The sequence below is a fragment of the Gymnodraco acuticeps genome, unplaced genomic scaffold (assembly GCF_902827175.1).
Source record: "Gymnodraco acuticeps unplaced genomic scaffold, fGymAcu1.1, whole genome shotgun sequence".
Taxonomy (NCBI): Eukaryota; Metazoa; Chordata; class Actinopteri; order Perciformes; family Bathydraconidae; genus Gymnodraco; species Gymnodraco acuticeps.
Genome location: NW_022991444.1, coordinates 1,776,353 through 1,801,200, shown reverse-complemented (window position 1 = coordinate 1,801,200; position 24,848 = coordinate 1,776,353). Strand labels below are relative to the sequence as shown.

At 39.7% G+C, this 24,848-nt stretch overlaps 1 protein-coding gene across 1 annotated transcript in view; it reads right to left on the bottom strand.

The window, feature by feature from the left end:
- The window catches only part of LOC117532888 (plexin-B1-like), a 92,905-nt gene that overhangs the window by 13,120 nt on the left and 54,937 nt on the right, over positions 1 to 24,848 (bottom strand). Inside the window, 22 exon segments of the mRNA XM_034196473.1 lie at positions 326 to 543; positions 1,319 to 1,419; positions 1,832 to 1,980; positions 2,067 to 2,243; positions 2,354 to 2,596; positions 3,242 to 3,476; positions 3,761 to 3,934; positions 5,434 to 5,570; positions 6,587 to 6,616; positions 6,618 to 6,693; positions 6,783 to 6,934; positions 7,551 to 7,720; positions 10,307 to 10,400; positions 11,295 to 11,417; positions 13,128 to 13,226; positions 15,052 to 15,771; positions 16,716 to 16,824; positions 17,685 to 17,793; positions 17,952 to 18,108; positions 19,719 to 19,851; positions 19,938 to 20,038; positions 23,387 to 23,515. Coding sequence (XP_034052364.1) covers positions 326 to 543; positions 1,319 to 1,419; positions 1,832 to 1,980; positions 2,067 to 2,243; positions 2,354 to 2,596; positions 3,242 to 3,476; positions 3,761 to 3,934; positions 5,434 to 5,570; positions 6,587 to 6,616; positions 6,618 to 6,693; positions 6,783 to 6,934; positions 7,551 to 7,720; positions 10,307 to 10,400; positions 11,295 to 11,417; positions 13,128 to 13,226; positions 15,052 to 15,771; positions 16,716 to 16,824; positions 17,685 to 17,793; positions 17,952 to 18,108; positions 19,719 to 19,851; positions 19,938 to 20,038; positions 23,387 to 23,515 — 3,636 coding nt within the window.

Below are 24,848 nucleotides of genomic sequence, written 5' to 3'. Positions count from 1 at the left end.
GTCCAGTATAAGTCACTTTTTTATATGTGAGCACAAGTGGATAAAAAAAACGTTTTGGGAGGTTCTTTATTTTTCATACCAGACTTTTTTTTATGTTATTGGGAAAGTAATGTTTTGGAAAAGAAGTTTAGAAACAAATACAATCCCATTCAACTTTACGGGGGAAGACGATTATTTTTCCTTATTTATGAAAAAAAGCATGGGAATATTGATGTGAGCATCTTCTCCAATAACAAAGGATTCCTGTAATGTGGTGCCCACCCTTAAGAAAACTGTTTGTCCAAAAACCTGCTCTGAATATGAAAACATAGCCCTGCTGTGAGACCTTGGTGAGGAAGAGTTTGCTGTTGAGCAGGTTGGACAGCTGCACCAGCCCCTGCTCCACCGTCTGCCTCCGACTCTCCGGGACGTCCAGATCTCGTCTCAGGGGTGACTCCTGGTGGCCGGGGAAGAAGATGCGCTCTGCGTACGCCCGGTAGTCCAGGAAGGGAATCCCCGAGCCCACCAGATCACTGGACATGTCCATCATCTCCGTCATCAGGTCTGGAGGAGGGGAGGGGAAGAAAAGTTTGTGTACCTTATGACCTTATTTTTTTTTTTTTTATCTTGTCGCTATGTTTACAATTAATGGAAGGAATGAAACTACAAAACCAGGCTCTGTTCTTACGAAACACTGACTTGTTTTGTCCAATATTTACTGTAAAAATCAATATGTAAGGGCAGTATATGTACAACCAAATGTAGAAACATGCCATATCGTAAGCCTAACATTTGAAAGCAGTGTTTTTAATGTGAGTGAAAGACAGAAAAAAAACATAAAGCATAAATAAATAATAGTTAAAAAAACAACAACAGCCCCAATAGGTATGAAACCAAATTCATATATATAATCAAGAATTGATAATATGTATTTAAAAAATATATAATATCTGTTACATCAATATATTTTAAAATAAAAAGGAAAAAACTACTTCTAAAAAATAAACTGTAAACATTGAATATTTATCCTAAAGTGGGCAAAGTAGGCTATTCATAATAATAATAATAATAATAATAATATGGGGGGGTAAAGTTGCACACTAACATACTGTTGCTATGTGCACTCTATTACCATTTCCTGCATTGAAGGCCTCTATATTGCATGTTTTAAATGTTTTTTATAACATTTTGAAATGTATAATTCTCTTTTACGCTGACACCGAAACATCTGTCGAGTGACTACAGACGGCTAACTATGGAGCATTCACAGCAATGATTATGCAACAAAAAAACACCTGAACTGATGTCATTTTCTAAAGTAAGATGTTTTGGTTGGTACCTGTGAACTCCTTCTTACAGCGGTCCCTCACACTGGTCTCCAGGTTCTCCAGCTGGATCTGAACCTTCTTATAGTCCCTCATGGCCTGCTTGCTCTTCCTCCTGATGAACAAAAACAAGGCCGATAACATTTAGAGAAATAAAGCAGCACTGTGTTAGCAGAAGATGTACGGAAGCCCTGAGAGGCATGGCAGAAGAAAAAAAACGGATTCATTTTTTTTTGTTCATGACTTCAGAACAGGTGAGAAAGTTAGTTTAAAATAACACATGTTCCTCCCTGAAACATGTAGACAAAACACTTTGAAAGATGGCCAAAAAATGTGTATCTATTATTTGAGTAATGCTGTTGTGATAAAAACAAAAACAAATGTTCTCTAGTGGGAATACTATTTATAAGAATGAATGGCTGTTGTCCCCTAAGTTGTGTCATTAGGCTTTCGTAAAAAAGAATAAGAAAAGTATAGTAAAAGACTTTGAGGTAAATCAGTTTAAGTGAAGTGTGGTCTGTGTTCACCTGTATATGAGGACTATAATGAGAACGATGAGGGCCACGATGGAGGCCCCCACCCCGACCCCCACCTGGGCCTCCAGAGGAAACGTGGACTGGGCCTGGCTGTCGTACTGCACTCTGCCCAGAGAGAAGTTCAGGTTCCCCATTCTCACCTGAAAAACACAGGGACAGAATGTCTGGGTCATTCTGCATGGAAACGAACACTTTCAATTCCAAATGTATGGTCAAATGTTCTCACTGTGAACTCGGGCAGACTCTCCATGCTGTCCTGCTTCTTCCCGGCAGTGAGTGAGGGCTGCTGAGTCGGCGGTTCACAGTACAGGTGGTTGTGGGTCAAGGTCTTCACGGAACACACCCCCGCCCCGATCCGAGCCTCCACCTCGTGCTTGTAGATGGCCAGATCCAGGTTCTCTCCCTTGATTGAAAAAAGACACAGAATCCAGGATTCATGACAGAGTTTGACCACCATGATTATGTTTGTAGGGAATCTCAGTGTTTCATTGGCAGTTTGCCGTTGGCCCCCACCTCCACGGAGATGATGCTGCCCGGTTTGTGGTGGTACGGCATGCTGGGGTCGTTCTGGCTCAGCAGGTAGAGCCTCGGGTTGGGCTCGTAGCTGAAGGCCTCGCCCCCGACGGCGCTGAAGTCAAAATGGAGGCTGTCCAACAGGAATTGGACTTTGACCCTGGCCCTCCGGGCCTCTGGGCCCACGGCAGGAGTCGGACACAGGATGAGGGCGGAGCCGTTCACCGTGCAGCCAGACTCATACTGGAGGAAAAGAAACACAAATACGTTGATCACTTATATCTCCTGAAATGCCCTCCCTTATACAGGCAGATTCAAACAATGATCTCACTATTATGAAATGGCTACTATGGGGACTAACATCATCACACATGATAACAATTAGTCTCAATAGATCAATAGAGCCCCAGATGTACCAGTCATAATGCATTTCCAAGACTGTTCAAAGACAACATTCTGAAAACATTTGATAAATAACTGAAAGAGGACATCATTTTGCTGTTTGCAAACATGCAGGATGTCTGCCCCAGGATGCATCGGATGAGCATAAATATGGCGTGTTTGTAGGGAATTCTTATTGGTATTGATATAACAAATGTTCCTTCACATATCGTGCCACGAAAGGTCAAGGAGCCCTGTGAAGATGGCCATGCTAGTTTTTTCTTCGAGCTGTCCGTCTATTTCTTTTTGGTGGCCTTGTTGCAGACAAAGAAGCATGACATTATTGGTGCATGGATTCCTGAGGTTTTTTTTGTATCAAATGAGCCTACTACATCCTCTGAAAGGCAGAATGTGGAGCAGCAACCTGTTGGACTCTTAAGAGAGACAATAAAATAACACAAAATGCACATATTTAGAAGTTCATTTCTCTCTCTGTGTGGAGCGTACCTGTTTGACGTGACAGAGCGTTCCCTCGGGGCAATCTGCCTCTGGGACGATCCTCCTCCATCTCTTCATGCTCCCCCGGTGATCCCGTCCTCTGCTCAGACTCCTTCCACCCCTCCCTCTGACGCTCCTTCTCCTCCTGGGGGGGAGGGTGTCAGGAGGACTGAGGGTCACCCTCATCTTGGGCTCCTGGACCACATCCAGGTTCTGCCCGGAGACTCTGATGATACGCCCTCCACTGCAGAGGGAAAGAACAAAATAACATTAAAATCGTTTCTTCATTACATTCAAGTTAAGATCTAAAGTAAATAACAATAATGACAGTTCCCTACATACATTTTTGGAGCGTAAGCATTTTTATTGAACCATATTTCTCTTGTAATATTTGTCTTGGACGATATATAATCTAAATTATATAAAAAAACGTTTTAAAAACCCCAACATTGAATATGTAGTAGTTCTGCCATAACATGAGCAGAATATATATTCATTTCAGATTGCTCTGTTTACACTGATGAGCACCTGAGAAAGCTTTTAGAGGGTGAAGCCATGGAGATGTTGGGGTTGGGGGTGTAGTGATACACCAGACCCTGCAGGTGGCGCTCCGTGCCTCCGAACCGCACGATGATGCCATGTCCCCCGGTTCTGTTGCTGCCTTTGGTCAGACAGCTGATGTGATCCTCCTGGATGTTCGGCCTGAACAGAAACACACATTATGACCCACTTTCCAGTCATTTTAAAGTATGTCTTTAATAGTTATCACAGTGCACAGGTGCACTATTTTGCAACGGCTATTTTGCAACGGCTATTTTGCAACGACTCAATTGGACTATTCGATTGAGTTTTTGGAATATTGCAGAAAATTTATTATACCTACACATTTTGTTCAGCAGGATCATCTCCACATATTAACACCACTTTTATAATTGGTTGAAGCGAAATGCAATTGTCAGAATTAAAGCTAATGTTTGGCTATAAACAGTCACATGACTTCACGTCAACACTGCTAAGCTAAAGTCTACTAATAAACTAATTTAGTTTTTGGGAACATTTCACATTCACAAGAAGACATTGACTCACTCTTAACCAAATTGTGCCCATTTTAACTTAGAATTACAACAATATGGCACAACTTCAACAAATATTAGAAATAAAAAAGCAATAGAAACCAAATTTGTATTTGATAAATACTTGATGTCTTTCTTTATGTATATATATATATATATATTAATGCTGTCAAAATTATCGCGTTAACGGCGGTAATTAATTTTTTGAATTAAGTGCGTTAAAATATTTAACGCATTTAACGCATGTGGCCCGCCCCATACATCCCACCAGTGGCAGCGCCAGGGTATGGCTGGGGTAGGCTACACCCATACCAATAAATGGCTTAGCCCCACCATGAAAAATGATGTTAAAGTAAGCAAAATAAAGTCTGCCAACTCGCGCGGAGTAAATTGGTCTCCGTGTGCACAGACAGGGATGCTGTTAACGTCGGTCTGTACAACGGAATTGTGCCAAAACTACGCCAACTGGCTACGGAGGGAGACTCCCCCCCTTCACTAGCCGCCCCCCCCGTCGACTTTCCTGAAGTACTCCCCCGTTGATAGAAATCAACACGTAATGAATTAAGACCCCACGGTTTGATGATTGATAGGTGTGTGGGTTGTCTTTCATTTTGACACGCAGAAAAATGTTATAATAAACATATATACTGTATGTTAAATGGATATATCCGCCTTCTTTCATTTATCTTTCCATTCCCACAACAATATACATCAATAAATGGCATATTTTGGACATAGTTCGAATGGTGATTAATCATGATTAATTATTTTTTAAGCTGTGATTAATCTGATTAAAAATGTTAATCGTTTGACAGCCCTAAAAAAAAAATATATATATATATATTTTTTTTAAATATTGTTGTGTTCTTTGACTCTGTATGTGTACCTGTGTGGATACAATTATAATAAAAAAACATTTTGTATTTAGCCACCGACGTTTTTATGACGCATCAATGTGTTTACTGACGTTATACGTTATGTGGTTAAACCAAGAAAAGAAAGTGTCTAACCATAGATATGTTTTCATAACTCATACAAACATAAATAAGACTTTAACAGGATTGATAAAGTGCTAAAATGCGGACTCATTTCCAGGTTTCGGACTCCTGAACTATTAGCAACACTTACTCCACACATAGAACTCCTCCGATGAAGACTTTGACATCCCTGGTGTGTCCCGTCCTCAGGCTCCGGCCCCTGATGGTGAAGGAGGAGCCCCCCGCTTTGGGCCCTCTCTGGGGGGAGATGCTGCTCAGAACAGGATCCTGGTGATGGAGAGGAGATGAATGAGAAAGATAAAAGGGAAGACAATATAAAAAGGTGTAATCAATAATGAGCGGGTGATTTATTGGAGAGATAAAATGGACACAGGGGCATTCTGGGAAACACTGGAGGGCTGCCTCACAGCCAGATTGTATAATTAATTAGCCTGTCACTTGGGCTAATTAATTAACACCGGTAGTCCTTTTACTGCAATGTAAATAAGGCACTTTATTACATCACAGGGCCACTTACATTTACAACGCCGCATTTCAAGTGAAGCATTATTACCAAGAGATATGTGAGAGCTGTCCTTTACTTAATTCATCAGAAATAATCTTTATTTTTCATGGAAACAAACACATGTAACAGCTACAATGGTGGACTCTTAGAACATGCTTCATTTAGTTCAGTTACAGTTGTATCTGTTCATACAAATAAATCATTTGTATTGGTGTGGTGCTACTGTCATGAAACCTAAACCCCCAAGATGAATAATAGTAAAACCTCTCTGCTTTTAGCTTATGAACCGTAGAAACCTCAGTTCTTCTGATAATGGCCTTTTAAATATTCCTAAAATGAATGATGTGACCAACCTTTTGATTTTGGCTTTTAATTGAATTGTATTTACTGTATGATGATTTAATTTTAAATTGTATTGTATTTGAATTTAAATGTAATTAAAACAATTGTTTTATTGTATTATCTTATTGTATTATTTCCTTCAATTTTTTTTATTCAGTCCTTTGTTTATTGACTTTTGTTGGATTTAAGTGTTTTTCATCAATCACAAAGTTGAGTGTTATATTTACCTGGAGGTAGTACTGTTTTTATTTATTTGTATTTCTTTGGTTTGTGAAATGCTTCATGTCACCTTTTGTGTATGAAAAGCTCTATATAAATAAAGTTTGATTTGATTTGCGCTGTGAGGACAAGCTTCGCTAAATTAAGTGTGAATCCAAACATACGGAAATGATACACACATTTGCATGCACACTTTTTTTCTTCAATCTTTCTTTACCTGGAATCTGAAGATCTGAGCAGAGAGTCCGAGTCCCCCCCCCCCTCACTTTGACCGAGGCCAGGCCGCTCTTCTCCCCTCCACTGCTGGTGGTCTCACACACTATCCTACAAGGTGAGGACATGTAGTTGTCATGGTTAGAAAGAGCTGGAGAAGCTTTAGCTTCAGATTATGATCGGGTTAAGTCTCCACTTGCCTGGAGGAGACTTCATATCTGCTGCTGATGACGCTGCAGGGGACCCCCGCCACGGTGACCGAGTTCTGGATGTCTTCAGCCCTCTGGCCCAGGTTAGAGCCTGAAATTGTCACAACCGTGCCCCCCTCTACGGGACCGGACACCGGGTCCAACTGGAACACAATGGGAGCAAACAAAGGGAATTCATATCCTGTCTATGTCGTCTTGTTTTCACATCACATGGTAGCATGACATCTAGTAGGGATGTACTATTTAGCACATGGTTCAATACATGATATGGAGCTGTGTGATTACTAGCAGGATAACAATGTGACAACGCATTTCAAAACAAAGCACTATATATCATAGGTAGAGGAACTGCCTTGATTTTCATCTAGGCTTCTTTCATTCTTCATTATTTTTTAATGTCTTTGTTTTAAATGCAGCAGGTGGACACCTTCATATGTAAAGCAAATAGTGTTTGATTTTAATTAATGTATTAAACTAAAACAGCATTTGTTAACTTGCTGCTGTCTTGCTCCCTGTCAGCAGCAGTGCATTGCTTTTCTTGTTCTGCTGGTTATTGTCAGTTTTTTTCCTAATTTGCATGGCAGTTGGCAATAGTCTAATGTGGAGGTAACACAACGCCCACATCCCAGTCAGGATGAGACGGCATCGTGCTTGCTTTTTTCCACGACAGTGACAATAAATAAATAAAATCTTACAGAATTCATTTATCTTCCCCCTTCACTCATTGTTCCTACTTTCGCTCTCTAAAAAAGTGCTTACGAAGTGAATGACGGGTGCAGGGCAGGAGTGTTTGACGTCGTCGCTGCAGGAGTCCTGGAACACGCAGTGAGAGCCGGCGGCCCCCCCGCACCACACACAGCCGTACTTCGGGTCGGCTGTTCTACACCGGCTGCAGTCGGACCGCCCCACAGAACAATTAAACAGGGTCACTGAAACAAGGGAGAGAAAATACATCAATAGATGTCAAAAAAAGATACGTAATACTTTTAGGGGTTTGTGACGAAGGTAACTTCGTCACTATGGACTGACGGCTTCAGGCCGGGTAATATTGCACTTTATTAGCGTGATTGCACAGTACAGTTGACATTACATATTTGCACATAATTTATACTAATTATTGAGGTAGTATTTTTTAACTGATTAAACCGTATTTATTGGAATGTCGTCTGGCAGGTGCTGGTCGGGTCCTCGACTCCGCCTGAAAAGATAGGGGAGTTTGCGAGAGCGCCGAGAGTAGTTATGCTGGTGTAAGGATGACAGCGGTTGAGAGTAATCAGGGTGCAAATAATATGTTGATGTCTGTGGCTGATGATTGTGTGCACCTGGTGTCCTGTGTTGTCTCCTCACCCCTCACCTGTGTCTTGTTAGTATGTGTGTATTTAGGTGCGGTTTCCTTGTAACTGGGTGTGTGAGATCCTTGTGGCTGCAGGATGTGTGCAAGGAGAACAGCAGGATTGAGGCTGTGAACTTTGTGCACATGATTTTAATAAATGCCCACGTCGGGTTATATTTTTGGACGTTCTGCTTCTGCCTCCTTGCTTGGTCTGGGCCGCTCAACGGTCAGTCTCACAGGGTTACATAACTGGATTACTATCGGGATACAATACAAGGTAATCCCTTACAGTTACATCAAAAAATACGTAATCTGAACACTTTTACATTTTAAACATTGGGGATCACTAAAAAAAAAAGGATCTGATGTTATCTCTTCTCTGTAAGCTGTGCTGTTCTGTAGGCTAAGACTTTAAGTGTGAATCTATACGCCTACTGCCTGCATCTGCTTTATGGTTTTCACTCTTTTTTCATTTGTTTGTTTGTTTGTAGCCTTTATTTAACCAGGTGAAGCCCCTTGAGATCAAAAGATCTCTTTTTCAAGGGTGACCTGCAGGACATTAGTTACACATGTAACATCAAAACAACAGAACAACAATAAGGATGACATACAACATAATGTGCAGGGTACAGTTTACAAACTCTATTTACAGAGACAGGTACCATGAGTATCAAACAGCATGTCACCCAGCTGAGTTTTAAAATGATGCAGGGGAACCAAAGTGCTCAGTTTTAAACATGTTTGCAGACTGTTCCAATTTAGTGGAGCTGCACAACTAAAAGCTTTCTTCCCTAAGACAGTCCTAGCACTTGGCACATTGAATAAAACAACATCATGAGATCTCAGGCAATATGTACTTTCAATTCGTCGAGAGATCAGAGAGCAGATATAAAAAGGTAGTTTACCCAACATGGCTTTATAAATGAACATGTACCAATGACTGAGCCTCCGTACAGTTAGTGAAGGCAGACCTGCCTTGGCATACAGGGTACAGTGATGAGTAAGTGCTTTACAGTTAGTAACAAATCTCAGTGCACTGTGATAGGCGGCATCTAACTTTTCCAGGCAGGTGCATTCATATAGATCAAATCACCATAGTCCAGCACAGGTAAAAAGGTCACAGAGACTAGCCTTTTCCTGGCTTCAAATGAGAAACAGGACTTGTTTCTGAAAAAGAAACCTAGTCTAACCCTCAGCTTTTTAAGCAGGTTATTGACATGAAGTTTAAAAGTAAGACAATCATCAAGCCAGATACCTAGGTATTTATAACGGGTAACCACTTTGAGTACTTGTCCTTGCATAGTAACAATATCCAAAGCAGTGTCTGTAGTCTTTTTAGCTTTTGAAAATAGCATTACCTTGGTTTTATCAACATTTAAAATAAGCTTAAGTTCAGCGAGCTGAGTCTGAATAATGTTAAAAACAGCCTGTAATTTAACACCAGCCTCCTTAATGGAGGGACCTGCACAGTACATCACGGTATCATCTGCATAAAAATGTAAAGTAGCTTCATCCACATTTTCACCTAAACTGTTGATATGGAGAATAAAAGTGGACCTAAAACAGAACCTTGAGGAACACCATTAGCAATGTTTAACCACTCAGAAGACAGCCCATCAAAGTGAACACATTGGGACCTTTCAGAGAGGTAGTTCACAAACCAACCCACTGCATGGCTGGATATGCCGATACTGAGTAGCCTCTGCTTTAAGATGTGATGATCGACGGTATCAAACGCTTTGGAAAGGTCAATAAACAGAGCTGCACAACTCTGCTTATTGTCTAAAATACTCGTAATGTCATTCACCACTTTCATTGTGGCAGTGATGGTGCTATGTTGCTTTCTGAAGCCTGACTGATGTTTAGACAGGATATCATTTTTACATAAATGCAGTATTTACCTGTATGTGTGTGTGAGCTTAACTGTGTGTATTCAACTAAAACGGAGCATTCAGCTCAGCTCAGATTTTAAACTTTAGTTTCTGCTTATGTGTTTTGTTGAGGCTACTGCCTGAATATGCTTGATGAAAGGCAGCTTTTCCTATGAATCAAATCCTTTTTGATACTCAATATTTTGTTTTCTTGTTTTTTCTAAGGTCACATTGAAACATTAAGGTCATTTAAAAGGAAGTAATAAGAATACATCACTTGTATATTCTGATACTCAGATGAGGTTACACACCGTACAGATCCTCAGTGCTGTCGATGAGGAAGTTGTTTTTTCTCCTCACGTTGATCACGGCGGGGTATTCCTCCAATAAGGCAGAATAGGCATACTGAAACAAGGAAAGCAAATAACAGTCAACACAGCACAAGTTGAGATATGGAAAATCAGGTGATGTTATGCACATCCATGAACAATTCAGATCTGGCTATGAGAGATAATGAACCACGCTGCTGGAAACAGACATGTGTGATTAAGAGAGCAGTTAATGGGTGTTGATTATGACCTTTGTTTTAATTTACATCTTTTATGAATGCTACCAGGCGGGTGGATTTTACTCCATCAGATATACACAGGCAAATAAGTTGTTAATAGTTACTGTTAGTTTAATAGTTGCTTAGAAAATGTTTGTATTGCTGCTTTATATCAAATAAAAAAAATGTGGATCAAAATTATTGTAGTTTATATAAAAGCAAAATAATAATAATGATTATTAATATAATTTGTTTTAAAAGGGGTACATTTAGGAGAAAAAACTGTGCCAATGTACCATACATCTCTAAAATGATTAAGTAATTAATTTGCAATAATTAATGTATTCGTATCTGACAAAGAATACTTGCGTTGCTAAATATACACAGTGTATAGACAGTGTCCTCTACAGAAAATTCACTAAGAAAAAATGATATATTAAAAATGCATAAAATATGTTATAAATTCACCTGTATAATACATGTTGGTGTACTTTGTGAAAGAGGCCTAGAATCATATGTTTTCAATCAGTTGAAAAGTCAGTGTTATTTCAAATTGCAGATCAATATCTAGTTTTTCTCACTGTATGATTTAGTCATGAATGTTACATTTTTGAGGAAATATCTTCAAGCATCTGAAAATACTTTTTCAATAGCTTTAAAGAAAGTCAAGACTGCATTATGTTCAGACTTGAAGAGTGTAGAGAAAACACAATAACACACAGAGAAATGACTGTAATGAGATGTGTTCTGACCTGGTGGGGTTGGCAGGTGATGGAGAACACTGATGGTTTTGTAGCATCCGGCTCCACGGAGGCCTCCACCACCACCGACTGGTTCTCAATGTCCAACACACACTCGTAGTCCAGATTCTCATCCTAAAGTACACAGACACACATATTTGTATACAAACACAGACAACATCATGTTGTTCTTTGTCAGTACAGTTAGGTGTGAAAATTGGGATTTATTCTGCCTGTCACCGTACAGCAGTGTTGTAGTCAAGTCACCAATTCACGAGTCCAAGTCACTCTCGAGTCACCACTCTTCGAGTCCGAGTCACCAAGGGAGAGTCGTAGTCGAGTCCAAGTCTGAGTCACCCAAGGAGTGTCCGAGTCATCATTACCTATGTTCGAGTCCGAGTCCAAGTCACCTAGGAATATCCTGTCATGTTATACTAATCTGTCTATTGAACTGCTGTGAAGCGAGTTTGGCTACAATTCTTGTAATAGGTGCTATACAAATATAAAGCTTATTACTAATATTAATATTATTATTATTATTGTAAATTTACAATAATAATAATAATTTAATTTAATTTTTTTAATATGTCTAACTCTATATTTAAAATGAGTTAACTTTTGGAGAAGTGATTACATTTGTATGCCAATATTTTCCTATGGTAACGTTTTCGTTTTGCACTTTTATTTTGATAGTAATAAGATCGGGACTCTTATTTTGAAGGAACGTTTACCGGTTAAATCGGTTTACTGATCAAGATTAAGCCCCAGAAAGCACATGGCTACTTAGCATGCAAAATGACATCATTCTGCATGTTTAGTAGCCATGTGCTTTCGTGTTATCGGCTGAATCTTTTTGTATTGATTAGATCACGTTACTCTGATGATAGTGTTCAAGACAGCCTATATGTCTGATCTCGATCCTTAGAGTAATGTGTTACGGAGCCTTCTCTTCAATATTGTTTCCACATAACGAGCATTTTGCGCTGCTCTTTTCCAATGTGGAAGCAGAATGTGTGAAAGCATACAGCACGATGCGGGGTGTGTCTCTAGACATCTTTAGACTGGAATAGAGGGCCCAGTCCGTGAACTCGCCTCACAGGTGCACATGCCAGGATAGAGGACATCAGACTCCAGAGAAAACTTGCTCGAGTCCGAGTCAGAGCGTCAATGTACAAGTCGAGTCCGAGTCATCGTGGGGGGAAAGATTCACGAGTCCGAGTCCAAGTCAGCGTACGCGATAATTCACTAGTCCAAGTCTGAGTCGCGTCAATCAGTGCGCGAGTCCGAGTCGAGTCACGAGTCCCGAAAATCGGCACGACTGGACTCGGACTCGAGTACTCCATCTCTGCGTAGCCTACAGTACCACACTGCAAAGCTGATTTTTCAGATTTCATTAAAAAAAAACAAGACACCCAACATGATAATGCCCTTTTAATTTGGCAGTAATTATCCCTCCTTAACAACAGTTCACAACAAAACCTATAATGGCACATTGGGGCTATTTTAGATTAGAAAAAAAAAATGACATTGGGGAAAGACTTAATCCAAAGACTTAATCAGACTTAATCCAAGGAATTCACACTTTTTTTCCTATAACATTGTCCCCTCCCCCAGCGGCATATTTAAACATATATAAAATATAAATAAACAATATGCACCTTTATGTCCTTAAACAATAAATATACTTTCCAGAATGTTTGCAAAGTTGGTAATTAATGCTGGTAAAAAAACGTTACATACTTACTCATCAATACCATGTTAACCAGTCCCTAACATACTGAATACTGCTTTAATGCTCCCTTTAAGTCAAGGGGGTGCTGAGCTTTGCTGGGCTCCGTTCGTTACCTGGAAGAGGTGGAGGTGTAGTCCCAGCAGAGTGACCTTCCTCTCCACGTTGACCGGGAGCAGAGAGGAATCCTGAACCTCCTCCACACACGGACAGTCCTGATGACACAGTGAGAAATAAATATATACACAGGGACAAGGAAACCTATATCTGCTTAAAAGGATCCCTGTGCGCTGTGTCCATTATATAATCATTGACATGCATTATGTGATTGACTTACACTAGATGTTTGAATACTTACATTTGAAAATGTCTCCTAATAAAACTTTGTTTTCCCAAACTTGTTTCTCAGACAAAACAAATAATACAATCATGGAACTTGTATGTTCCACAACCACAGGAGTTATAAAAGAGTTGGCATGTCACAATGTCTAAAATAATATTGTAAATTAAAGAGTTTTTTTTAACATGAACAGCGTTTCCCTGAAATGTTGCTATCAGCTGCATAAAATCATTCCCCCCCCCCCCACAAAACATTGCAGGTAAATATCTGATGCACCTCAACTCATCTTTGATTTATATACTGTAATAAAAAAGTGCATTTTCTAATGATTTACAGAAAATCCAACATGGGGAAAAGCCACCCAACGGATACAGATACCTAGCTCAGGAACTATGACGATGCAAGAACAGCAAACAAAACATGAAACTAAAAGGAAACAACAACTAAGAGGTCATAACCACAAAGACACAACAACAGCCATGAATGACGTGCAAGTAAAACACCGGGCCTGCAGGAGAACATAAAGCTGTCTTTGGGTGACATGAAGATAAATGATATGGAGAGTGTGGAATATTCAATCATTCTGTCAGGTCAGTGCCTCGGATTGATCAGTTCTGTCCTCGAGCAGTCGCCCTCCTTCTCATCTACAAGAGAGCTAATAAAGACAGTAGCAATACAAGTTTGGTATGCAATATTTTGTATTGATGTCAAATAAGTCCTAAGAAGATGTAATGCTTATATTTACTGTAGATACTTACAAAGACATGTTAGATAGTATGTGAGAAATCGAGAGAGACATTAATAAACACTTTGAAATGACTGAAAATGCTTGTGGCTCCAGTGTCGACAGTGTTTGTTATTGTATTAATTATCTTATCAATCAATTATCTAATTGTAATTTTTTCATTTTATGTTCTTTTATCATCACTTATTTTATTGTATTTAAATATCCTTATTGTATTATATATTTGCTTTTTTGTTTACAGTTTTAATGCTTTAAATGTTGTTTAAAGGTGGGGTAGGTAAGTTTGAGAAACCGGCTCGAGATACACTTTTAGTTATATTCCATGGAATGCTCTTAACATCCCGATAGCAATGAATATCTGAAGTGCTTTGACAAAAAATCCATTAAAAAATGTCATCTGTGGAAGCCGTAGCACTGTAAAAAGCACGACCAATCATTTTAGCCGGCCCGGCTAAAGTAACTGGATGGCCTACCTGCCTGTCAGCCTTCCATCTGTGCACAAACTTATCTCGTGCCCTCATTGGTCATGTGAGCGTTCGTGTGTGTTGGGGGAGGGGCTCTGTGAGGAAGTGGCAGATTTGTTCCGGCTGTGTATTTTAAAATTCTAGCGCACTCGAGCTGGTTTCTCCAAAATGACCTACCCCACCTTTAATAGTTAAATGTCTTATGTTTATGTAAATAGTTTTATTTGAAATGTTATTGGTCCTTTAACTTAAACTTCTCATGTTTGTATAATATACCTTTTTGTTTTATTGTATCTTTTTATTGCACGGTCTTTCAACTTCATAATAAAAATAGAAATATATATATATATATATCTATTCAATTTATTGATTTATTTAATAAAACAATTTAGCACTTTTACTACGAGAATAACAAAATAAATCCTTAAATATTTGTCTAATGGTAACTGCAGGATATCTAGACCATCTTCACCCTTGGCTTCAGCACTCACCCTGAAGTAAGAATCAGAGGAGGAATCTGATTGGTAGTTATCTTCAGATTCAGAGTTGGGCTCAGTGAATATGTCGGGTGTGGCGATGAGCGGCATTTCTCTGGGGCTCGACTCTGCAATGGAGGAACCTGTAGCAGAATCCGCCTCAGACACTTCCTCCTCCTTCTCCCATGGAGCTGTCTGACTCTCTGCACGCTCCGTATGGTCCCTGAGATGCGGCTCTGTGAGAGGGACCACATCACTGGAGCTGGTGGAGCTCACTTCAGAGTACACCGCTTCCTCAGTCGGCTCTAAATACCTCACATTAGAGTCTACATAACCACTAGTGCTACTGGGTAATGTAGTTTGGGGAGTTTTCTCAGTGATATTCAAGGTTTCAGTCTCTGCATCCTCTGAAAAAGCTCCTGCAGTGCTTCCATCCGTCGCCCCCCAGCCTCCTGAGGAGGAGGTGTGTGTGGTGGTGGCCTGGCTGAAGACCCTGACAAAGGGGGAGGTTGTTGCCAGCGTAAGGGGGGAGGTGGGTTCAGCTTGAAGGGTGGTGGGTGGTGTCACTGTAGTGGAAGTTGTAAGGACAGCTGCCGTGGTGGGAGTGGGTGTCTCTGCAGGTGGTGGCTCTGTTGTTGTTTGTGCGGTTGTTGTTGTTGTTGTGGGGGTTGTTGTGGCCGGGACGGTGGGAGGTAAAGTGGTGGGTGGTGGGATGGTGGGTGTGGGCGGTTTGAACTTGACGATGGGAGAAGAACAAAGGAACATGCAAGAAAAGGGGAAGACAAGAAGAAAAAAAAAGCAGGGGGAGGAAACAATTAGGATAACACATAAGGGTAACATAAGAATACAACAAATAAAATCATGGTAAAAACAGTACTTAAAAAGACAAAACTACAACAAACACACATGCAGGGACTCATATGTATACAGTATGATACATGCTCCTCTACAGATCTAACCTTTAAAATCTGTAAAACCCCATTTCCACACTGTTGTACACCTCAGATTAATGGTGTCTAATACAGCTGTCAAGCAACATCTTACCTTTATGAAGGATGCAATGTGTTTAAAAAAAAGGTGTTGAAGCAACTTTGTGGTTAGTTTGGAGCAAGTGTTGGTGATTTGACTCTATTGGTTTTAGGGCTGCATGATATTCTTATATTTTACAGGAAAGCGAGACATTTTCATCGTTTGATGACAAGGAATTCCATCCGTTATGTAGCCAGATTAAGTTCTGTTTTCTGTCGCAATGAAGTTTTAATTTTCTGTTTTTTTTCATTTGTCGCTGGATGATTTTCAGGTTGTTGCCGAAATAGCAACAACTCCATGCATCCAAGAACCCTTTACTCAGAGTGAATGATTTTCTATGAAAAAACCTCTCTTGTAGATTAGTCATAGACAATCATGATACAAGTTGTAGCATGACGCATGTTTTACAAGAGAGCACATGTTCTGTGATGTGAATGTTGTACATAGACGCAGCACAATGTTGATGCCGAAACGATACACAACCATAATTGGATTTCATTCAAATGATTAGCACCCTCATGAATGTAAATGGGGTGGAAAATATGATGGAATAATATTTAACAGTACCAAAAACCCTATTATGATAGAAGTAGCACCCCTTTTAAAAATATGTATCAATATCGAAAGCCTTCCTTTAAATGCACACTCACATTCTGGTTGTAGATGGTGACTCCTCGGCTGCAGGTATGTGTGTGTGTGCAGATGTGCTGGTGGATGCACCAGTTACACCCCCAGCGGCTGCTCACACACCCTTGGCATCTAGAAGAATAAACAGTGGGGGGACAGGCAGAACAACAGAACATGGAAATTAGTGGCAATACAAATGTTAGAACACTTGCTCCTGATTTGCTTTTCTTACAGCAGAAAAAACTTGACCTCTACCAACCACACATTTTTGGAAATGTTTACTATTTTAAATAATGTTTTCAGAGGTCACAAGCTGTATACAGTACACCTATGTAGACACAGAAAGTATTTTCTAGATTTGTATAACTTAGTTCAGTTTAGTTGGTGAACATATACAACTAAAATACAGATACAATAATAGTAAATAAACAATAATAATTCAATGCTTTTGAAGTAGGGACAAACCAAAGCAGCCTTGTCTTTTTTCACAGACCCTTTCATGTTTTAATAATGTTGTAAGGTTCTCAAAACATGTATAAATTGTTGTCAAACCATGTTATTTTATAATTATTTATTTTGAATCACATTTTAGATATTTTATAAAGTTATTACAAATATACGTGTTTATTGTTATAATGGTTTACACTAATTTGGAACGACATGCAACTTTACTTTATACATACAAATATGCAGTTTTTAGAGATAACCAAACATATGTTGGTATGGTACATGACATCTACTCTTAGTTTACAATTCTTATAGCTGTATGTGGCATACAAATTGGATTTGTGATTGTTTTGTATGTATTTCCCCAAACATTCACAAAGAAGAAGACTTTGGTACAATGTAATTGGAATGTATTTTATGTTGTGCAATATTACAATGAGCTTCTTCAATTTGATCAACTTGATTTTTATGGTTTCCAGAATAGGTTAAGGGTATTTTTGAATAACCGATAGATTAGGTTTGAGTAATATGTGTTGAGTACTCACGGTCTGCGTCCGGAGAGCTGTTGTACCAAGCTGCAGTTGTAGAAAGTGAATTCGGTTTCTGCCACCGTCACATTGGTAAAGCGCAGTGACAGGGCCACCATCACAAACTCTGTATGGGAATACAAAACATGCGTCAACTTCCAATTATCTCACCACCTTCTCATAAGCATTATAGTTTGTGTTTCCTTTCAAACAATTTTGATTGTTTCGTATTTTCTAAAAATATTTTATGTGGGTACAATTACTGGCCAAATACAAGACACTCACCATCTCCATGGCCAATGGGGGGCAGTCGGCTGGCATCGGGGGTGGGGCATGTGACACCAGTGTCAGTGACTGAGGCAGGAACTTCTGTGTCCTGGAAGAAGCAAGAGTAGGCCTCTCCTTTTCCCAGGCTGGGGAGGCCCTCGACTGATACTGCGATCTGAGGGAGGGAGAAAGGACGTAAAGAGAAGAAAGGAAAGGAAGTGAGCAGGACAGGAGACTCCTAGTACTAGGATGGGTTAAAAGCAGAGGCCACATTTCACTGTGAGTGCTGTGTGCTCTGCATGTGACCATTAAAGAGGGTTTCATCCCTCCGATTCAATTCATCTAAACTAGTGATGAAACTTCTCCAGTTAATAATGTACATAAGGGTATTATTATTGTATTACAAGTTTACACATCCAGAATATGGTAGAGCCAGGTAAAACATTATCGCTTGTTTTGTTGACATACAGTCAAAGGACTCCTAAAGAGAAAATATTGGATATTACACTTTTTCTATCACTCATATAAGGGTTTGAATGTGCAAATGTGGCATTATCTATTGTGAACTATTGGTAAATTTGTCTGAAAGAAGACATTTAAGGATATAGTTTAGCCCTTCAAATTGACCAGTCCATGACAAGATAATAGTTTGCCTATAGTTTCTTGGTTTCAATTTACCGTGTTTTATAGAACTAAAACTCTAATGGATCAGATGGAGAGAGCAAAGAAAGAGTGTCTATTATTTAGACCCTCCAGAAAAACGCGATTCTGCGATCGCAGAATTTACCGCATAATCAGCAAAATGGCGCAGATTTTTAAAAGGCCGCATATTTATCAAAAGGCCGCATAATCCCCGCATTTTTCCACACAAAGTTGAGAAAAAAAAAAGTTAACTCCTCTTGACGTGAAGTAGTGATGGTGATGATGATGATGATGATGATGATGAAGATGATGACGCGACGTCATCAGCTCGTGCATCACAGAAGGTAAACAACACCGTAGAGTGAACGTGTGGAACTCACACGAGAGAGAAAACACCAAGATGCAGTACCCCGATGTCTTGCACGGAAGTGGGGGGAAACTATTCTGCACCCTGTGCAACTGTGTGTTGGAGCATAAGAGAACATCGACGGTGACGACCCACTTTGATTCATTCAAACATTCGAAAATGCTTTCTGCTGCTGCGGACAAGAAAGCCAAACAACTCACGTTCACCGAGGCATCAACCTCCAAAACCCTTTCGAGGACTACAAGAAACGAGGTGAGAAGCCTACAAGATTGAAGCTGGTCAGATAACGAACAAGTAAATGAAAACAGAATGAGACGGAGAAGTGTGTGTGTGTGTGTGTGTGTGTGTGTGTGTGTGTGTGTGTGTGTGTGTGTGTGTGTGTGTGTGTGTGTGTGTGTGTGTGTGTGTGTGTGTGTGTGTGTGTGTGTGTGTGTGTGTGTGTGTGTGTGTGTGTATGTGTGTGTGTGAGAGAGAGAGTGTGATTAAAATAGCCCAATTGCTTTTACAATAAATAAACATTGAATGTGTTTAATTGAATAGTAAAGGGGTTTAACGTTAGTGGCAGGTTGTGTGTGAGAGAGAATAAATAAGACAGCCCAATATTTAAAAAAAAATATTTAGCATATTTCGCAACTTCCCGCAATTTCACCGCATAAAATCACATAAAACCCCGCATGTTTAATCGCATAATCAAGGATTTTTGCCCGCGTTTTTCTGGAGGGTCTAATTATTGTGCATTACTCCCATCTGTTCCCCAATCTTCCCCCCTGCATTACATCTGTTTTCTCCCCGCGGCTGATGTTGTACTGGCTGAGGTGCTGGATATTGAGGCACTGCTGCATCTGGTTGAAGCTCCACAGCCACTGGCCCTGCGTGGAGCCTCGCTGGCACTCCCAGCGCTGGCCACACCTGAAGAAACACAAGGAGGTCAGAAGGACGAAGACAAAAAGTAGACGGGATGCATGAGAACATTTGCAGTAGCTCCACTGACTCACCGTCCCTCCAGGACACACCAGCCACAATAGGGGTCTTTGGCAGACAGACACGACTGACAGTCAAGGTGGGCTCCACATTCTGCCACTGGACGCTTCTCTACCTAAAATATACAAAAAATAAGTTAGGGTTAGTACGTGAAGAAAAAAATGATGCATAACGTGGTTTTATATGTGTATCTGTGTCAATTGTTTTGTATAAAAGAACATAATTAATGGCATTAAATACCTAATAACTTCTTTAATTCATGAAATCGCCTTCATGGTAGCCAATGGGCTTACTACCTTACATTAAAAGCTACAGGAAAGTCAAGTCATGTTAAAGTTATTTATTCTTTAAAATGTTTTAAAATTCTTTCACTTTGGGCCATCGATAGAATGGAAGTCAACACCGTACTAATTGTGGACTGACTGAAAAGCAGAACAACTAGCTAACGTTAGCAATAGCCTTTCTGAGCATCAAAATGCAAACTTGCTGAATTAGCCCATCTATGCTAGGTAGTTGTCTTCTAGTACGCTAGTCTAAGCTACAAATTAACAATGAATTTGAAGCTACTAATGACAGTGTGAAGGTCCTAACTTTTTATGTTATTTATTTGACTTATTGCTTCTTTTTCAATGTGTAAGCTTAACTTAGTGCTCGGATGTTAAAGTAGGGTGACCAGACGTCCCCGTTTTCCGGGGACAGTCCCCGTTTGTATTGGCCTGTCCCCGGTTGAAACTGTCCCCGGAAATGTCCCCGTTTTTTAATCTACGTTAAAAACACATAGCAAGGTGAAATAAAACGTTTCATGCCAGGAAGCACTTGGTAAACAGACTGTGGTCAAGCTAGCCCCCACTTTGGAAAACACACTCAAGCCAGCCCGCACGTGTATTGCGGTGCGAGAATATGCATTACGGTAGAGGCCTGTAAAAACTGCCTTCAAAATAAAAAATAAAAAAAACACACCAAACATATTTAGGGGAATCATGGACAAACATGAAGGACTCTGGTCCTTCATGTTTTCGATGTCTTTGATGTGATGTCTCTGTATTTACGGGTCCCATTGCCATTGTTATTGTTGTTATTGTTATTATTATCATCATGCGTCGCTTTCCACCTTCTTCTCCAGTAGGACTCAGATGAGGGTATTGCACTTTTCTTTTCCTTATACAAGTGATGTTTTGGTGTTGTTTTGTTTCTTTCCATTAACCTTCAAGTGGGAAATAAGTATTTTTTTTGTGTTTCTCTTAGTATCCTAAGATACTGTTATGTTTGGCTGTGAAAAAAAAAAATATATATTATTATGAAGGGCAGACCATCTATTTGTATTTATTTTGTTTTTTTTAGAAAGGGGCAGGTCACATAAGATTGTATTCTTCTCCCTGCTCCTTTTCGCTCAATGGTGTTTTGGTAGAGTCATGTGTTGTGGCAATTATTGTACATTTGGTTTTGCGTACCATGAGCGGGACAAATAAAAATTAAATTAAATTAAATATATACTGGAGCTTAAATTAAGAAATATGTACTATATAATGTGATCAATAATAATGTAAAACAAACTACATATAACTACCACATTATAACTGAGTGAATGTAAAATGTAAGGATACAGTTATGAAGACATATCTGACATTTCCACTGAGTGACTAATTTCAATTGATGTTGACACCATCTCAAAACACTCCTAAAATAACATTACTTTCTGAAGCACAATTTAAAATGTATGCTGTTTAAAATCTCAAATTAGATCTATTGTCCATCTATATTTTGATTATAATTTAATGGAAACCGTCCATAATCAAAGAGTCATTCGATTTCAATAAAATACTTATTTCACTTCAATAAAATACTTATTTCATTTCCTTCTGTTTTTGTACAGGAATAAATAAAAAACTGTCAAATTATCAAAGACTTATTTCACTCCAGGGTGATAGCAGGACACCCCATCTAATCACTCAGAGAGAATCAGGACAATCTGATGTAGAGTTTCAAAATAAAAGACCTTTGAAGTCTCATATATTAGCTATCATCCCTCTGTTTTTAGATAAGAATAAAACAAAAACTATCCAGTATCAAAGACTTATTTCACTCCAGGGTGATAGCAGGACACCCCATCTAGTCAACCCCTTTTTTCTTTAACAGTGAAGACAATTGGATATGTTAATGATATATTGACCGCAAAACTCAAAATGTCCCCGGTTTTAATTTTGAAAATCTGGTCACCTTATGTTAAAGTTGAATCATGCTAGTTATCTATCATTTGCTAAAATAGCTTATAATGCTAACTTACTTCAAAGTAGCCGTAACATTACTAGCTAACTCACAGCTATCTAGCTAGCTTTATATCATAAACATAGTTGAGTTTTGTAGTTATCTTGACAAATAAAAGTTGAACAAAAAAAATAGGAGCTGGCGTTAATATGTTCTGAAACAGTTGATTTCATAGTATTAACTTTTGCCTAGTTATGCTTATAGCATTATTGCATTATTATGGTTCATTATCTTTGCTGACATTCCTTAAAATAATTTTGACTCAAAGAAATTACATTTAAATTGGTTAAAGACACTTTATTAGTAGCTGTATGACAATGGAATGCTTATAATCCTAATGATTTGGTTTTACTTGAATGCATGTTAAATATAACTGCTCTACACTCAAATCAAGATGTTCAGTTTGTGACACAAGCCATTCAATGTATAGACTGGCAGTTTCCCACATTCATCCCTCAGCATGTATGGCTACCCACACAGGCACTCTGTTGGGAGTGTGCCAATACAATAGACGCCACTTTCTCTGATCAATACCATTGTTATGTCAGACTTTATACCTCCAGCTGACTGTTGTGCCCAACACACTGGGGTTAGTCACCTTTGACCTCAAACAGCCAGCTGGCCTCTTAATTTCCTCTTATGTTCTTTGCCTCTTATTCTTTTATCCTATTTTTCGGATGAAAGGGACACAGCTTGAGGAAGTATCAAAGCCTGACAAAACTTTGACAAACGATAAATGAAAGACTATGAAAGACAAGCAATGTTCAGTCTCGTGTAAGGAGACATCTGCGGTGACGAGTCTTTGAATGGATAGACGCACCAAGAAGGGTATTGCTGTTTGGAAGCTACATCTGTTGAGTAGTCCAAAGAAAAAACATACGAAAAATGTGGAAATAAATAATCTGCTGGACTTCATACTTTTTTTAAAAACAAATATAACATTTACCAGCTCTAACTGTCCAAAACAACAACAGCGTTTTAGGGCCAGTCTAGGTTTGTCATTTCTAATGTTAAAGTTGTTTATTTAAGTGGAAAAAACATGGATATTCCTAAAGGTTAAAAGGTAAATTAGGAATTAACTCACAAATAAAACCATAAAGAACTCAAGTATTCTTGCAAGGTTGGATCAACCTCATTCACCTAAAACGACCCTAATAAGCAATTGTTCATCACAGTGTTAGTTCATTTGAATACTTACAGTAGTTTTGGTCATGATGTAGATGTATGCTCCATTCTGGTCTAATAAAAGGTCACTTTTAATGGCGGAGTTGGGCTGGATCGTCGTGTTTGCATATACCTCCACCCGGCCATCTTGGCCTAGATATACCTGTAAAAGTACACAAAAAAACAACAGACACTTAGAAATCTATCTATATATAATATATATCATGCATATGACTTACAAGAAACTTAGTTTATTCCTCACACTGCAAGACTAAAATAAAGAACAGACAGACAAGAAAATAATGCGAAAAGGAATATCTTGTTCAGTTTACAGCTCCATGGCAAATCAAATCACCATTGAGCAGGATCGCAGGAGAAGTGGCCATGAATGTAATTATGACAGTCAAATCTAATATGAGTCACAGGGAGACACCTCTGGCTTAAGTGATTCCCAGGCCTTCAAACTCTCATGTTACCTCATGCTAATGAGATTAGCAGAGGTTTTCATGCCTCTTTCCAGAAGGCTCCCACTTGATCACTGTGAACAGGATGGAGAATCAGTTGGCCCATTAGGAGGATGCACTCAACACATAATGGCATGGGAACTCTAACTTCTGGTCACTTTCCAAACAGTCTCAAGGAGGCAAGAGTAAACCCTCTCCTAAAGAAACCCACTCTCAACCCGTCAGATGTTATAAACTACAGGCCTGTCTCTCTACTCCCGTTCCTGTCTAAATCACTTGAACGCGCTGTCTTTAAACAACTCTCCTGTTATCTCCATCAGAACAACCTTCTGGATCCGCACCAGTCTGGTTTCAAGGCAGGTCACTCCACAGAAACTGCTCTCATTGCTGTCACTGAGGAACTGCACACTGCCAAAACTGCATCCCTCTCCTCTGTCATCATCCTGTTGGACCTGTCTGCTGCATTCGACACGGTGAATCATCAGATCCTCCATCGCACTCTCCAAAAACTTGGAGTTTCAGGCTCTGCACTTTCCCTCCTCACCTCATACCTCAAAGACCGTACCTACAGGGTGACTTGGAGAGGGTCTGAGTCCGACCCTTGTCAATTAACTACAGGGGTCCCTCAGGGCTCTGTTCTTGGTCCCCTCCTCTTCTCCCTGTACACAAACTCGCTCGGATCAGTCATTAGCCCGCATGGTTTTTCATACCACTGCTACGCTGACGACACCCAATTAATTCTGTCCTTTCCCCGCTCAGAGACCCAGGTCGTCGCACGCATCTCTGCTTGTCTAGCTGACATCTCTCAGTGGATGTCTGCTCATCACCTCAAGCTCAACCTTGACAAGACTGAGCTGCTCTTCCTTCCGGGAAAAGATTGTCCCACTCTTGACCTAACAATCAACATCGGCACCTCAGTTGTTTCCCCGACTCAGACTGCAAGGAATCTGGGTGTGACCCTAGATAACAACCTGTCCTTCACTGCAAACATCGCTGCTACAACATCAGGAAGATACGTCCCCAGCTGACACA